The 17,336-nt window shown below is 41.0% G+C and overlaps 1 protein-coding gene and 1 long non-coding RNA gene across 3 annotated transcripts in view; one reads left to right on the top strand and one right to left on the bottom strand.

The window, feature by feature from the left end:
- LOC108166731 (uncharacterized) overlaps positions 1 to 3,488 on the bottom strand; it is a 55,839-nt gene extending 52,351 nt beyond the window's left edge. The window contains exon 1 of the long non-coding RNA XR_001777100.2: positions 3,399 to 3,488. This is a non-coding gene — a long non-coding RNA (uncharacterized LOC108166731). The remainder of the gene's footprint in view (positions 1 to 3,398) is intronic.
- A 144-nt stretch (positions 3,489 to 3,632) lies between these two features.
- The window catches only part of runx1t1 (RUNX1 partner transcriptional co-repressor 1), a 71,806-nt gene continuing 58,102 nt past the window's right edge, over positions 3,633 to 17,336 (top strand). Inside the window, exon 1 of one of the 2 annotated variants that reach the window (XM_008421960.3) lies at positions 3,633 to 4,116. In XM_008421960.3, the coding sequence (XP_008420182.1) occupies positions 4,089 to 4,116 (28 nt within the window). In that variant the 5' untranslated portion in view covers positions 3,633 to 4,088. The remainder of the gene's footprint in view (positions 4,117 to 17,336) is intronic. The other variant, XM_008421961.3, reaches the window with a different exon arrangement.

Here is a 17,336-nt window from a genome sequence, read left to right as displayed (position 1 = left end):
ATCCTTGTGCCTCCGGCTGTCAAGATGTTTCGCTGCGATTGTCATGAGACTTGCTCTCTGGGAGCGAAGCAGAGGACACAAATAGGTGAGGAGTGACTGCATCCTCACAGTCGCGGCGCTTTCTCCTCCCACATTGTCTCTGCTCCTATTTCAGCCTCTCGCGCGTCCAATTCAGGAGTGACATATTTCTCCCATATTTCTCCAGTCACTGCATTGCTTCCTGTGTTGCGTCGCGTTTGCTTTCCCAGTCACGTCATTCAGTAGTCCCTCTGACTCCGCTCATGGTAAACTCGGTGATTGTATTCACTCATCCCGTCTCTCATTTTGTCACATTGCAACCACAAATTTCAACGTATTCTACTGGTATTTTTTATTCTACTTTGTTTAGCCAAAGCATCACTTTGAAAATTTTACGCGATCTGAAACACGTGAGCCCCTTTTCTATGATTACCCTAAACATAAAAAAAACCATCTGGCCTTAATGGAAGAGTAATGCTGTTTAATTGTTGAAAGAAGGGCAAGATAATGCGTATGGAAATGCAGCAAAGATGGAAACGAAGGTGTGGTCAGATGAGACCAAAACGTCCAGAGCACACTTTTCCCTTGGTGAAACATGGTGGTGGAGCATCATGCTGGGGGGGGGGGGATGTTTCTCTTTAGTGGGACTGGGGAACTGCTCAGAGCTGAAGCGAAGATGGAAGAAAACATGTTAGAGACCGGAGAAAAATGGTTTGGAGGTTCACCATCCAGCAAAAATCAGGCACTAGACTTGTCACCTGAGTTACACTGGAACGGTTCAGATCATATTAAAAAAAGCCTAAACCTACATTCAGCTTGAACAATAGAGAATGTTGGCATAAGTATGCTCTTGGGCACTCTTCCTTGAGATCTGACAAAGCTAGAGCTTTTCTAAAGACAAGAATTTCAGTTTGTAGATGTGCAAAGCTGATAGACAGACATACCCCCAAAGGACCTGCAACTGTGATTCCCCCTAAACTATTAATCCTCGGAATGAATATGCAAGCCAAAATGTTTAAATCCATGCCTCATCTTCCTTCTGTTTCACAATTATGCACTTGTTTGTGTTAGTCTATCACATAAAATCCAAAGAAAACCCTCCAACGTTTGTGGTTGTAACGCAGGCAAATGTGGAAAAATCTGAAGGTGGGGGGATTAAGGATAATACTTTTGCAAGGCACTGTGGCGCACTGCCTTTTGTTAGGAATTGACAAAAGGAGCCAGGCATGAACATGTAAGTACAGGTCGAGATTTAGAGACTTCATCGATCAATGCTGCCTTGTAATGTAACCTACAAGCTGAGCTCTTTAAAACGACGACGGAGAGATGAAGAAAGGAGGAGGATGAAATGGAAAGAAATGCACCATGACACAATTGCAAACAATTACCATTAATGGCATCATCTATTCCCCACAGAGACTGCATCGAGAGAACAGTGTGCTCCACATCAGTGGTGCACTGAAAAGTCTTTTCTTTTTTTTTTTCATACTGTACACAGCAGAAAAAAAAACTGCCTTATTTCCCTTTATTATTCAGAGAACTTTATTTATGGTGGAATTGACTTTTTGATGATCTAACGGCCAACGAACCAGTCGGTACAAGTGAGTTGAGTACAATGAAACGTTTGACGACATGTTGTGAACAGACAGTGGTGCGTAACTTTGTTCAGCCATGCAGTTCAAGAGGACCGGTTGTTGTCACTGAGTTGTAAACGTAGCTTCTGCTCTGCGCTTTCACTGCTCTGTGGGCGAGATGACTTCCAGATGGTCTGGAGAAAGTGTTTGCCTTGGGTTACAGCGGGCCAGCCTGCCTGCCTGGGCCTTTTCAGCACTGGGAATGATGCGAGTGTGTGTGCGCGTGTGTGTGTGTGTGTGTGTGTGTGTGTGTGTGTGTGTGTGTGTGTGTGTGTGTGTGTGTGTGTGTGTGTGTGTGTGTGTGTGTGTGTGTGTGTGTGTGTGTGTGTGTGTGTGTGTGTGTGTGTGTGTGTGTGAGTGAAAGAAATGCAAACATGCATCATGCAGTCCAAATCTTTAATTTTTTCTTACACACACACACACACACATGGCAGTGAACTGAGGCATTTGGCTGGTATGCTCTGGTCTATAACACCAGGGATGTGTGTAAGTACTAAGGGTCACTAGAAATTCGTGAGTGGAAAAAATAAAAAAGCCCAAACAGCACCTCTGAATAAAATTTAATTTTTTTTTTTTTACGGTGCTATTTGTTTTATATTCATTTAAGCTTAAAAATAAATCCTTTGTTTTTAAAGATCAGATTTAAAACACATGGGCAAGCCAGGATTTCAATGTTCTATCACTGGAATATGATGAAGAGATTGTAATTATATAATATGCATATATAGTCAGTTTTTTTTTAATAAGCACTGTCTAACCCCATAAATGTGCCATGCAGTTTAATTTGAGTATTCATCAGAAAAGCAGTCAAAAGGTTCTTGTAACTCTCCAGAGTTACAAGCCCAGGCAGTGGAGCTATTGGTCAAACTTCCTACACATCTGTCCGATGGAGAGTGGTGAGAAGATGAAACCATTGTTGAAATAAAGACGTTCCATTAGCAGTTTGACACAAGCCATGCAGGCGACATGGGAGACATTTGATGAAATCAGGCCAAAATGTAACTTTCTGTGGCCTACATGTAGAATGCTAGCAAAAAAAAAATAGATACATGAAATCTGCCCATTGTGCCAAAAATACCATCCCAACTGTGAAGAATGATGGTGGCGGCATCAATCTTTTAAAGAAACCAGTAAGAAGCCACAACAAACCTTCAGACTGGATTGGTTCAGATAATGGATGTGTTTGCATGCGGCAGTAAAATATCCAGTTTGAAGTCCCACTGATAATCTGTGACATCACAGATTATCTACTTGCAGAGAAAAATGGGAAACAATTTCAGTCTCTGTGTGCAAAGCAGGTAGAGACACATCTGGCAGTGGAAGGTGGTTCATCAGAATACAGTAGCTGAACAAAAATGCACACCACACCTTTCAGAGTTTTGTCAACCAAAAACCCATGGATTACTTCCTTCCTCTTTGCAATGACGCACCAGTTTGTGTTTGTCAGTCAAATAACATCCTAACAAAATGCAAGCAATGTGGTTCTAAAGTGAAACATTATGAATATGAATTTCAGACATTACAGATCAGCAGTAGTCAACGAGACTCATCGAAGCTGGCATGTAAATGGCTCAATGGTTTAAAAATGGGAGTGAAATTGTGTATCCATAACTACCTTTTGACACACTGCCTTGAATCGACTAAGAGGTTTCAACCCCGCCCCCTTCAAATCCAAACATAGCTTCAGGTAGTCCACATGATAAACACGTTGACTTAATCTGACCCTGCTTTTTTTTTTTTCCCAACCTGTTTTAGGACACTCAGAAGCAGGCTGCTGGCCTCTCCCCCTCCTCTTCCTCCTGTTCCTCCTCCTCAGCAGCTCTTCAGTCCCGCCCCTCGCCACCTGGCTCTGCTGCGCACCGCCGACTGGAGGCAGAGCGCCGCTACTCCTCTTCCCCACGCTGAGGGAGACGCAGAATACAACAAACCCGAGCGCTGAGACTGAGGGTTCGTTTCTCATCCTCTCCCCCCCCACTCCAAAAAAAAAAAACAACCCAAAACAAACCCCCAGCTATTTTCGGTTGGAATTCCGACACAGACGCTTATGGGAATTTTGAAAAGAAAGTGGGAAGAAAACAAGAAGAAGAAAGAAAAACCGCAAAGAAAGCAGACGGCTTGTCTTCAGCATCTTCCCTTCGCATCTCTTCCTCACCTCTCCAAAAGACTCCCGGCTCTCCCACCCTGAATATATCTCTCCAGTGGTCGTTTTTACCCCCTCCTGTATACGAGAAGCGCTTTTTTTTTTTTATTTTTTTGGTTTTCTGTCTGTTTGAGGGAGTCCCAACTCCGTTTCTGACCCGCTGGAAGGAATCCGAAGGAGACCCCGAGAGCTGAGAGCTGGCCGGACGTTGTAGTTTTCGTCTCCCCGACGCAGGCGGCGGATCATCGCGTGAAAAAGACTGGAAATTATTAATCCCGCACACACCGCCGTACCGCATGGTGGGAATTTCTGCCTCCTTTCAGTGTAAGTGATTGTTGATTTTATTCTGATGGTCGCAAATCACCGCACAACAAACTCAAAGTGCATTAGGGAGTGTTTAATTTTGAGTCGTTATTTTTGTTCAATGACCTTTTGAGCTGATCTCTTTGCCTTTTCTGGTCCGGATTACATCGGTTATGTCCTATAAACAATCTGATGTTTTATCGTCTGGTTGACTTGGTGCTCGTGAGAACAAAGAGTTTTTGACTACGTGATAAATGTCATTATGATTTGGGAAAATTGGGATTATTGCGGTTAGAAGGCTGCACCCAATAGGCATAACTCATATAATGGGGATAATTAGATTTCCATAAATCATAGTTTGATTAAATGGTGACACTGGTGTTGATGTTAGCAGCTTTCTAGGCTTTCAATTTTGGGATTTATGGGTTTAATTTCTAATGTTTTTCAGAAAATATATATATATTTCGGGGTGGGGGGGTTTACTATCATTTTGCATTGATTTCACTCCAGAAATAATTCAATTGTAGCTGATATTTTGCTTAGAAACCAAATTAAGCATTCTGCTCTGCTTTAAGATTAAAATGTGCAAAAAAAAAACTTCTTTTTTTTTCTCCTCACTCCTCCTCGGAGTTCGTCTTCTCCAATCAGCCATATGAACTTTTCTGTTGCCTTGTCATATAAAAAAACGCTCCTTCCTTCTCCTTTTTTATGCCTCTATCTCACCCTCTCTTTCACTTTTTTTTTTTTTACGAAGTGGCGTAGTCTTGAAATTAAAGACTGGCGTTCTATATTTTTCCTCCAGTGGGAATCTTTTTAGCTCCGGCTGGGAAAAGCGCAGACATGCGGGTTTACAGGGCGTGAGGCGGCTCTGGCGCAACCGGCTGCAGATACAGCAGACACTTTCTCACGACTCAGATTTGAGAGGAAGGAACATATCTGCTGGAGAACCACATAACTGGGGGATTTTTTCTTTCTTTCTTTTTTTTTCTAAATGCGCGACAAGAAGTCTCCAGCAAAGAGTTTAACTCGTTTTAATTATGCAATAGAGTTAAAAGATATTTTTGAGCAAATGTATTTAATAATACACATTTAGTCCTCTGTTTATTCAAGTGTTATTTTGCTGGAACGTGTAGCTGATGTATCTATAATTTTAGGCCACACGTGCATTGAAAAATGTGTTTGTCGTTGAAAATGACATCTTTTTTTGTTTTTGTTTTTTTTGTTTTTATGACAAGGACTCCCCACTCACTGTGGAAATCTGATGTCATTTTCCACGTCTGGATAAGTTAAGAAAGTGAGCACGGTGTGTGTGGAGAAACGTGTGTGTGCGCTTCCACGCAAAACACAGAGAGAACGAGGCGGTATAAATGAAAGGCGAACAGAGCCGGTGATGATGCGGGGAGGGTAAATGAGTAGTGCTGTGATTGCACGTGCGAAAGCGAGTGTGTTTACACCCAGAAGAGAGGCTGGCGTTAAAGCCATGCTGCTCTGTGGTCCAGCCTCTGCAGCATCTTCCAGGGGCCATCTGCCCAGCCACCAGCCTGCCTCACACCTGTTCTTCTTCCTCCCTCCTCCTCCTCTTCCAACTCTGAGGCTACAGGGTCAAACGCATCAGACCACTGCTCACACACATGCGGACAGCCTTGCAAAAAGAAAAAAAAGAATGATGGAAGCCATTTTATTCTCGCCTTCGCCGCACACTCGAAGATAAACACAAACCCCGGCTGGCAGTTCGAGCAAGCGATGCTGAAAAAGACTGTGCCGTCGCCTGCACTCTCGCTCAATCTGCTGTGCAGATGACACAGTTCCTCCCCCCCCAACCCCACACACAAACACACATACACACACACACACACACACACATTACCCCCACACACAACCATTCACTTCGCTTTGATTATTCACATTCCCTCCCCCTTCCCTTATTTGTTTGGCGCTTTCTGATGTTAACCACAGCTAATAGATTTCTAGCGGTTTACGCTGAATCCAAACAAGCCTTTCAGATCACAGAAACGAACAATGAATTACTATTATTTCAAAATAGGAAAAAAAGCACACACACACACACGAACACACACATGCACACATTTTTCCCTGCAGCACAGAGTCGCATTGAAGCTACAGCACTGTGATGTAATTACAAAGCGCTTCTTTTAAGTGTGACATACAGACGTTTGGATGCGGTCCAGGTTTGCTGCATGGTGAATAAGGGATGTTGACTCAGTCGATCCTGAAGCCTGCGAGCTTTTCTCCATCAGCTGGGATTGCATCACGCGCTCTCCTTCTGCCTGTGTGATCATCTTTTATGTTCGGATTTGGTTTTAGATTCTAGCACTTAGAAACACGACATTTGTGGGTGTGCTCGTGATTTCAAGAGCAGGTCTGCATTGTTAAATTCAGGTTTGTTTTATGGGGGGGGGGGAATTACATCACTTTCTTAGTCGCCTGCGTGCCAGTCTGCCAGGTAAGCGATAGCATATCTCAACAAAACCAGATCAGTTTAAATTGCATTACTAAACAAAGGCATAAATGGTAACGGCATTAAAGCATCTGGGGCGGAAGAAGCATCAAAGTCGCCAGAGGTGGGCGAGCCGTTGGAGGGCCAAATGTCAGCTGCTGAACTGGATGCTAAAGCCACTGCTCTCTGCACTCCTTCGAGATGTATAGATCTGCTCTTATTATTCAGAGCCGTCTGTTACCAAGTCCCAGAGTGAATTATAGATGTAATCATGGCGCGTGCTCCCATACACACCCCGTCCCATTGTAGATCAATAAGCCCATTGATGGTTATCAGTGAGAGGGCAGTTCTCCTCTCTGCTTATTGAATTTCATCACCCGTGAAAGAGCAGCAGTGGTATAAAAAAGGGGATGCAGGTAAGAGCGTGTGTGTGTGTGTGTGTGTGTGTGTGTGTGTGTGTGTGTGTGTGTGTGTGTGTGCTTGTGAAACCAGTATCTGTGACGTTTGTGAGAGTGCGTTCCCGTCTTTCTTTTATTGTAGCTGTAATTTGGTCCTTTTACGGCGTCTTATTTTCTGTCTGTGTCAACAGCGAGGACTACCAGCTGATTTTATTAGCCTCGTTCGGGTTTTTACTTCAGATTACGTGAGACTTATAGAGCAAAAAGAAGAAGAGGTCAGTGGAGACATGGTCGAAAAATATTTGCAAACTGTATTTTTGTTTTTTGTAAAAGTTGAACCTTCTGACAACTATTTTAGCTTACTCTTTTCTTTAACAATATAAATACAAGCTATGAGAAGAGAATAAAAGTATTTCTTTCAAGCCTTCTTGCCATTAGAGGTCGTTAATTGTTTATGTCAGGAGTAGAGGTCTCACTGTGTGTGAGGGGATTTGTTGAAAAACAAGTTTTTACTTTTTTAAAGCAAAAAACAAAATGGTTTATTTTTGTTTTTATTAGCCTCTTACTGTAGCATTTGTGGAGTTAGCATGACCCAAGCCCGTTACTAAAACAGCAGTATCTGCTGCGTATTTTTCCTAAATAATGTATTTTCTAACTCTTAGGGCTCCAAAATGCTGAAAACATTTCCAAACCGCAATGACAGAGGTTGAAAAGCCAAAAGGAGAAATCAAAGGAGCAGCTTACAGTGTTAGCCTTCCTGTTATCAAAAATCCTGCTCTCTCTTTCTATGACAGAAAGTTGTGGTTCAAAGACTGTGTAAGGTCCGAATCAGAATTGTATTTGTGTGAGACATCTTGCTGTTAATTTCTACAGTTTAACTAGCTTTTTCTTAGCATAAACTGTAAATTTAATGCTAGCATTATAGCATACAACTTCAAAGTCGTACTAGTCCCACAATAACCACATTTTTGTTGCTTGACTAACATTCAATTCATATAATTTATATTTTGAAAGTGTGGATGCTTGAAAATATTGAAGGTTTACTTTTTACAAAACTAGTTTTGACTTAGAGGGCTTAGAAGTTTATAGTAAGTAGAAAATTTGAGTTACCTAGCAGGATTATAACTTTTAAATTATGTTTTATCACTGCAAATTGATTTTTAAACAAATAACCCAAAGCATTTGTAGGAAAGTCGATTGATATTCCTGATATTTACTTAGTTGTAAGAAACTTGTTCTCACTTCTACAGTTTGTGATTGAACAGTGTAGAAAGGTAGCGTAAAAACGGCTAAGCTACTCCCTAAAGCACTAGCTTGTTTACTTTCTACCAGAACCGAGTGAAATGTACTGTTTTAAGTTTCAGGCGTTACACTTTTTTTTTTAACCCTAAAAGGAAAAAAAAAAACACATAGAAACTTAATGAAAATACATCCACTTTCAGAGAATGCAAACATGCCTCAACATATCATAGAAAGCACAGTTTCCTTTTAAGTCTTATTCTGATGTATCAATACAAGCATATTTACATTTCTATCTTAACTTCTGCAGCATTAATGCTCTTATTGTTTTCTTAGGCTCTGTAGCAGCTGCTTCATTTGCTAATAACTTTGGCTGCTGGTCTTTTTGGCTTCTAGCTCCACTGCTAGCTGCATCTCTCTCACCCAGGGCTAAATACTCTGATTGATGTGTTCAGGAGCATATAAACATGCGCGTTGTCTCACATTTACTCCTCATTCTGTTCACTGGATATAGACCGGAACTGAGGTGCTAATTAACTTTACTTTCTCTAACTGTATCATTCACAAGCAGAACCCCCCACACACAGAGACACACACACACACACCAATACACACATCCAGAATCTCTCTCTTAGCCTCCCTCGCACGATGTCTGTCCCTTAGCTCGCTTGCACTCTCATCCACTGTTTATTTTCCTGCCTCCATCTGGAGTCGGCTGATATTGTAATCGCCCTAATGCACATTGCCTTTCACACTCACACACACATTTGCACACAAACACCCGCCTATACAATGTGCCATCCTGACAAGCCCCTTTTCTTATTTCAGGAGATAAGCCACTGGATGTGATTGCATATGTGCGTGTGTGTATGTGTGTGTGGTTGCGTGTGATTTAAGTACACACATAGGTGTCTATGATTACAAAAGGACACACAGACACACAAGTGTGTTCCTCTCCGCTCTCTGCCAAAGGTGATGATATTGAATAGGCGCTTCATAGCGATGTGAAGTGGCGATAAGGCGGCCAAGTGAAGATGTTACCAGTTATCGTTGGGCTCCTCAATATTCACCTGTCATACGACTTACATTTATAGATTAGCCACGGGTAAAAGGGGGTGGAGGGATTCCAGGGGCACGAGGGGAGGGAAAAAAGTGTCCGTTTGCATATTTTGAAAGAGATTTGTTCGAAAAAAAAAAAAAGGATGCTAGCGCATGTGGAAGGAGATTACCTTGTGTAACAGCTTTTGTTTTTCGATTCAGGCGACGTTTAAAAGCTCAGACGGTGGGAACGTGACGGCTCACACAAATGCCAAGGAAGCGCAGACAGCCGTGATTGATGGGAGGCGTGAGCTGTGAAACTGGGCGATTAGGAAACCTTTTTTTTTTTTTTTTTTATTTAACTCGTTCATGGGAGAACAATTGTTGTAGAATGAACAGGGCTGCCTTCCTATCACTCCATAAAACCCGACTTTATAAGTTGTTTTTGTGCTTTGTGAGAGGTGGACTGGCGAGCACAGACACAGAGCTGTTGAAACAAAGGAGGAGTGAAAACAAGTTGGTAAAGAAAGGAAGAGAAAGCCAGAACACGTTCATCAAGGCTCTTTAGAGAGATTCACAGAAAAAGTGTCTGACAGTTAGAATTGGTTATCAATCAGATAACCATCAAAAACTTTGAAAATCAATCTTTTTGAATTAGTGAATTCACCATGACAACACTCTTCTCCTCTGAAAGTTGCTTACATTATTAGAAATATGTCGAGACATTGTCTACATTTACTTCAGGCTGCGAGAGAGTAAGAGAGAGCAAGACTTTGAACAGAGAACAGGCAGGTTGCAGCCTACCCATAACACGACTTTGAATTTTCAACCTGTTTCTCATATAACATACCAGATGTGGAAACACTGGCACCCTTTTGGAAATCTAAAAGTTCAGCTGCATAGTTGAGTGTACACACAGCGACTGCTGTTTTCCTAGCTACGCTACTGACACCAAGCTCTAACGTGTGATGGTCAAGATGTCAACTCTGAATCACTTTCTCTTTGTTTCAAATGATTAAAATCCACCTAGTATTGAATGTTTTGCCTTTGCGGCCCCGCTTTCTCTCATTAATTTTGACGTATGAGCACTGATGAGCGGTAAGCTTTATGAAAAGGGCAGCTGCCCTGGCCAGCCTGGTAAAAGAGAAGTGTAATTAAGATCAGCAGACAGGCAGAAAGAGAAAGAAAGAGAAGTGTGGATCAATAGATGCAGACGGTGGAGGCTCTGTTTTTATCCCTCAAAGTATTGACATGTTCAGTCAATTACGTCGAGAGGGAAGGAGAGGAGAGACCGCGAGAGGGTCTGCATTCAGAAATCTGCGGCAGCATCTGCAGATAGCAGTGCCGTTTGCCCCTGTGCTTTAACACACATGTTCAAATCCAGATCAGACAACAGAGCCTTTCATCCACCGTCAGCAGACACAATTAAATCCTTGTTTCCTCTTCTTGCTGGTTAAAATCGCACCACTATAGTCGCTATAATGAAGCCCTTTTCTTTTGTGCCTGCATTTGACTTGCATGACGGGTGTTGTCGGAAGAGCGAGGGCTTCCAGCTGTTGTCACTTAGTGTCACAGACAAACCAGGAACCGGGACAATGGGACGATGGTCGCCCGCTCCATCTGATTGTCTTGTTGTCAAACCGACAGCAGGTGCCTTGGAATGATAAATGGCAAGCGTCAATTATGTGAAGGAAGAGCCATTTTGGAAATTGGCTCTAAGATAAAGAGGGAAAGCGGGGAAAGGGGACAGTGGGGGTTAAATAAAGATATGAAAAGAGCTGCTCCATTTTCTCAAAATGGGGCCAAGTAACAGCCCCATTTTGTTTAACTTATAGCGCATCCCGTCCCCACGCGGACCCTGCTATTCCCATCCAGCCTTCAGGAGTCTGAATCATTACCAAATACCCCACTAAGTATTTGTTCCCTCGCAGTCGATGCGGTCTGTAATAGCTGCAAAATTACACCCAGTTTTGTTCTCAATAAAATTGATATTTGAAGGCATTTTCACCTGTAAAAACAATCTCAGTTCTTTCTATTGGTTTATTTATTCTGTTTATTATTTTTGCCTCGGAGGGAAAAAAAGAAAGAATTCTTCTACTGAAATCTGAAAAGGTGTTGCAATTCAGCAGGACAAGAGATAAGGTGGGGAAGCTGTGGGTTTGTATTGATGAATCGATACGGATCTCAAGAGCTGCCTCACAGTGTGAATGTGTATATGTGGAGCAGACACCCACCCCATCCATTTACTGGTCTGCCATTCGGTCTTCTGCGTGTAAAAGCATAAATCTTTACATCTTTCTGGGCAAAGATCTGGGGCATCGTCTTGTATGTCTTATGGGTTTGCGATTGGCAACCCTTTAATCAAAGCATCTGTTCCCTGCTGAATTTTAACCATATTGCTCAATTTTCACATGCAACATGCATTTGTCCACTTGCAGAGCTTTTGAAAGTGTCCGTACCGTTTGTTCTGTGGGAACCACAAGCTTTTATCCGTTTTGAATTGGATTTCGTTAGATAAATCGACATAATCTCGATTTTCCTGATGGAAGTGGAACCTTCGATCTGATCTCAAGTCTTCTGCATCCTCTCCCAGACGACTCCCCGGTTAGCGGCAAAGTTAACAATAAGCATCTGTAGTAATGCTACAGATGCCTGTGGACAGGCAAAGTTTGGGGATGTCTACTATGACAGATTCCTTCCAGTACGGTCCTGTTTTAAACTCTGTTCGTATTCCAGTCAACTCTGGTCAGCTTCTCTGTGTCTGCTGAAAAGAAGCGTCCCCACAGCATGATGCTTCCTCCATGGTCTACCACTATTTAGTTTTGACGCTCGCCAATGAATCTGTAATTGCATTAGATGGCTTCTGGAGGGAACTGGCTGCATTTGATTCAATCTAAGGTTTAGGAAAATGTTCTGATTTTGTTCACAAGAAACTTTGAATGCCATGTGTTAATATTGAGGCACCTTTAAAAAAAAAAAAAAACCCTGAAAGGAATGAGTACTTTTTTGCATTGCACTGTTTACTTGGACATCAACTGTGTTTCACGCCGACTTATATTGGCATGATGTGGATATGTATCGACTGGATCGAGTTATTGTCTGACTCCCACAGTCCACAGCCATGTTTGGTCTTCTCGGCTGTGATGAAGCCATTTGTGGAAGAATCTGTCTTTTTCCAAGCGCTAAACAGCTCCAGATTTCGTCGTAACTTTTTGAGGCTTGTTAACACAGAGAACAGGCACGGCGTGGATGACTGAAAAAGGCTCTCACGGAGCAGTGAAATTTCAAGCACAAAAAAAAAAGAGAAAAAACACACAAAAAAGAAGGAGAACATAAATCCATCTTCTCCTGTAAGGTTCTGGACTTTTTGGCAGATGTTTTAAGATGTTTGGCCTGAGAGATTGTAATTTTTTGTCCATCTGTCCTCTCCCCGCTGCCCGCCTCCCCGCCAACGTCTTTTTTATCAACATCTGGTTTTCAGTGCGGCAGGGAAACAAGTATTCTTTATAAACCGCGGGTTCCCAGTTTCTCCTCTGCGTGTGTTATTAGCTTAACCTCAACTACTGCACTCTCTCTGTGTGCACATACTCGCATATGCTATCCATTAGGAAGTCATACCATTCAGAAAATGTAATAACTTTCAGTTAGAAAGAGATAAAGTATTTCGGCTTTTTTTTTTTTTTCATTCTTCACTTTTTCCATAACTGCAGAGAGTTTGGAGTTCTGGTTTTTATGCCTCCCCTGCGAGAGAACAAATTACTGCCTAGATGTTAGGCTGAGGATGCTTCAGTGAGAGGAAAGCCCCTATTCTCTAAGTGTTTTTTTTTTTTTTTGTATTATGTCTGTTTTCACTCACTGGCTTTCTTCTATGAAGTCAAGAGTAAAAAAAAAAATATGCATGTATATTTTATTACAGAAATGAATTACAAATGAATAATTTAAACTCATTTCCAGCACAAACTTCGAGTTCCGTTATAGTTGCAAGGTTTCCCCCATAAAACTTGCTAAGCCCAGTGGTTGGACGATACGGCGTGTGTTTGAGTTAAAAAACATTTTTTTTATTTGACAAAAAATTTGAAACTGTCACTTGACAATTATGTGTTATTAAAAGACTATAAGATTGATACCTGGACACCAACTATAAAGACTTAAAACATGGAAACATTTATAAAAGACTTAAAAAGATGAGCAATGCTTTGCCTGCTGGGGACACAAGTAAAGCCTGGTGGCCCGCCAGGCTTATAATACACCGGGAGAAACCTGGAGTTGTATTCGATTTTCTACATAATGATTTTCAAATCTCATTATAATCTTTTCTAAAAAGTAATACAGTTTTACAGTAAAAAGTGTAACAAATATACACCAAAGTCTAACTGTATTTATATAAAACATGCAGAAAAGCAACAATTATCCACTACTGCAAAAATATTTTATAAGATATTGATTGCTTAAAGTTTGAGTAAGTGCCTGACACATTTTTGCTGCAGTGAATGTATAAAAAGTAGATCATCACATAGCACTGAGCAAACCTTTTGTTCTATCATTTTGGAGTAACACAGAGAAATTAATCAGCTGGTGAATTAGCGAGCCTGCATCCAGCTGCTTAGCTCATTTTTACTCATAGCTGACCTTTTATACCATAAGTTTGTTGGTTGATTTACATGTAATGACTGTTTGTGCTTTTTGTTATAGAAAATGTTTCCAAACTAATCAATTTGTACTTCTGTATAAGCAAAGCTACACGGCATTAATTTAAATTAACCACTGGAATTGGACTCTGTATCAATACATGCCCAAGTTTAAGTGACAAAAAGACTGGATCAGGACATCTGCAATGTGATTTCAATATTATCTGTTTGAAATATCTCATAAAATCTTTCATGTACAAAGACTACTGTGTAATCCACAAAATACTTGACAGTTGTGCAAAGATTGCATATTTTGGTGGAACTGCAACTTGATTTCTTCAAATATAAACATCTCGCACATTAACCCACACACACACACACGCACACATACGCACTGTGGACACAGTCGTGCAGTCACCAAATTGGTCTCCTTGCATGCTCACAAACAGAAGTTGGATGTGCAAACAAAGCCATGCAGCCCAGCACCATATGGCAGAGCTGTCAATCAAGAACGAAGGCATGCCGAGCGTGCTTTGAGTGCTACCATGTAAGGTGGTGTGCAACGCTGTGTGCCTGATGAGGCGAACAATATTTTAAGAATCGCGTGGAATGTCATATTAACAGACGAGGTTGCACACTCACACACACGCAGGCATGAGTCACCAGCTACATTTGCTGCTGTTTCTTCTATGTATGAACGCAGGATATGTACACTCCTACTCCACCACATACCCATGTCCTACTTTTTTTTTTTGTAATTTAGTCGCTTAACAAAAGCGTGCTGAGCTCGTTCCTACTGCCAATTATGTTCTGTTAAATCAGTGTTGTTGCTGTAACACAACACAGTCCGGCAGACAAATGCACTTTAACAACCGTAGCTTGCAACGTTTCTCTTACCACTTCATCAGAGTGAAAAAAAACCCAAACACATTTTCAAATAAGTGTAATAGTATTAGCAAAATTTGAGGGGTTTTTTTATGCAACCAGATTTTAGTTCACACAGAAGTAAACAAGAAAAACAGTTTGTAAAAAGCTGCTCTAAATTCAGCTGCAGACTATGAGCATCTGCACCAAAGCCTCTGTGTCTGGGATACAGCCTGGTGTATTTGGCTAAAATAAGAGTCTTTGTATTTGCCTCTTTGCCCAAGGCTACAAGATGCAGTCGCACAAAAACATGTACCGAGTCATGACAGATGCCCCTAATTGCTAAAGAGGCTAATGCATTAGTCGTGCACCGCCCCGGGCTTTTGCCTTGTAGGACAACAACAAAACTGAGTCATCAGCTGATTGAGGTTGGAAGACACACACACACACACACACATGCACATATTTACAACCAGTAACATGCCTGAGTTTATCCTGGTCCCACATTTATTTGTCATTATCCCACAAGGAGAATTAAATCTATACTCAGTCATGTTATTTTGAGAATCCCCCACTCTCAAATATTACCCGCTAACTTTCTGCTCTGATGTATTTCCTGTTTGAATACACAACTCATTTAGGTGGTTTAAGTTGAAGCGAATGAGCAGAGGCTTGATAATTATCTGATCCAGCCACTTAGATGATTATCCCTGCATGGTGTTTTTTGGTGTTTTGCAGACCTCTGTTTGCCTCGGTGTGTGTGTACGTGTGTGTTGTTGTTGTTGGAAGCGGGTGGTATCTTCACGGGGAACTGATTGCAGAGGATTAGATTGTGATTACGCTGGGGGTGGGGTGCAGAAGTAGAGATCGGTGAGACGGGGGGGGGGGGAGGTGACAAAGTGTGGGAAGGTGAATTGTAGAGAGAAGATTGGGGAAAATAAGATAACCATCAGATGGGAAAAGTAGGTGGAGAAAGTATTCATACCCTTTGAACTTTTTTCATATGTTGTCAAAACAGTATGTGGTAACTTTGGCAGAACTGCAGAGATCCACCTGGCATGCGGCAACGTCTCTTCTATTAGTGATGAACTTTATAAATCTAAAAAAAAAACAACAAAAAAACATACATGAAGTCCACCGCTTAGGGGACTGACATGTGGAAGAAAGTAACTCTTGTCCTAAAGCAAAACCCTGAATACTTCATCCCCATTTCTAAACATAGAGGTGGCAGTATCATGATTTGAGGGTATTTTTCTTCAATGCATTTCCATACCACAAATTTCAGATCTCTAACCATCAGCATAAGTAGTTTGCTCTACTTTGTATTGGTGTATAACATAAAATAACACCAAAATACATTGAAGTTTGCTGTTGTAATCTCCCAGTATAAAAAAGATTAGGAGTAATGAATACCTCTGCAAATTACTATAAGCTAAAGTCATTACCATAAGACTATCACTTTTTTTTTTTTACATTTAAATACTTCCATGTGAATTCATCTGTAATTCAGCTCTGCTTTTCATTGCCCGTAGCTGTTGTGGACTACAAACTTCAGCATGAGAGACTTTATGTAGCAGTGCCCAGACAGGCCGGTGGGAGCTATCCAAAGTGGAATTGTTGTGTTTCAGTTTCAAAACCACATTATTATGGGGTGAGCGAGGTCTGTGTGATTGCGCAGCTCTGATGTCAGCCTGTTTGCCGGTGCCAGCTGGAGAACTCGACCCTGGAAATGGAGAAACCGGGAATAACGCGTGTATGTTTGTGAGTGACTCTAAACTGCTGCGGACCGATGCCAGAAGCCACAGAGTCAAGCAGCTGAAGGAGAAGGGAGGAGTGACAGACACCAAAAAAAAAAGAGGCAGACGGAAATCCCCGAAATACACCATTAACCTAAAAAAATATATATTTATATACGACCTCAGATGCAGTTATAGCTTCTGCTTTTCAGGATCTTAGACAGCATATAATGTGAAACTACATCTTTTGTCTGGAAGTATTTTGGAGTTTGAAAGATGTAACATATGAGAGCAGACCTGAGAAGGAGTTTTCATATACATATATATGAATTCCTTGACAGTGTTCATTCATATAAATAATATATATCTAAATATATATATATATATATATATATATATATATATATATATATATATATATATATATATATATATATATATATATATATATATATATATAGATAGAAATATATTGTGTGCAATATTTCAAATGCTAAGAACTGCCAAGACGTGATTTCAGCACTGTTTTTGAAAAATCTATGGCTATTCATCTAAGCTTGTTTTTTGAAAAAAAAAAAAAATCTGTCAATTTCAAGTTTGATTCATTGTAAGATTGTAGATCCTGAAGTAGATATTATCAAATTCAGTCCAGACTCATGAAAAAAAAATTTAAAAAACGGACATATTTCTCTATTTAAGTGCCCAGAGGAAGCTATGAAGCAGATGTTATCTTTAGTGTCATTAGTGGCAAATGGTTAGCCAGATGTGGAATGATCAGTGATTACGAGGTGTTCGTGTCGTTTCTGCTTCTTTTGTAACAAAGCATTTTCAACCAAAATAAACAGAAGTTTTTATCAGTTTACCCTGTTAAAACAACAGA

The sequence above is a fragment of the Poecilia reticulata genome, chromosome 11 (assembly GCF_904066995.2).
Source record: "Poecilia reticulata chromosome 11, P_reticulata-male-v2, whole genome shotgun sequence".
Lineage (NCBI taxonomy): Eukaryota > Metazoa > Chordata > Actinopteri > Cyprinodontiformes > Poeciliidae > Poecilia > Poecilia reticulata.
The sequence above is the reverse complement of the archived record's forward strand: the minus strand, read 5'-3'. Positions and strand labels throughout refer to the sequence as shown.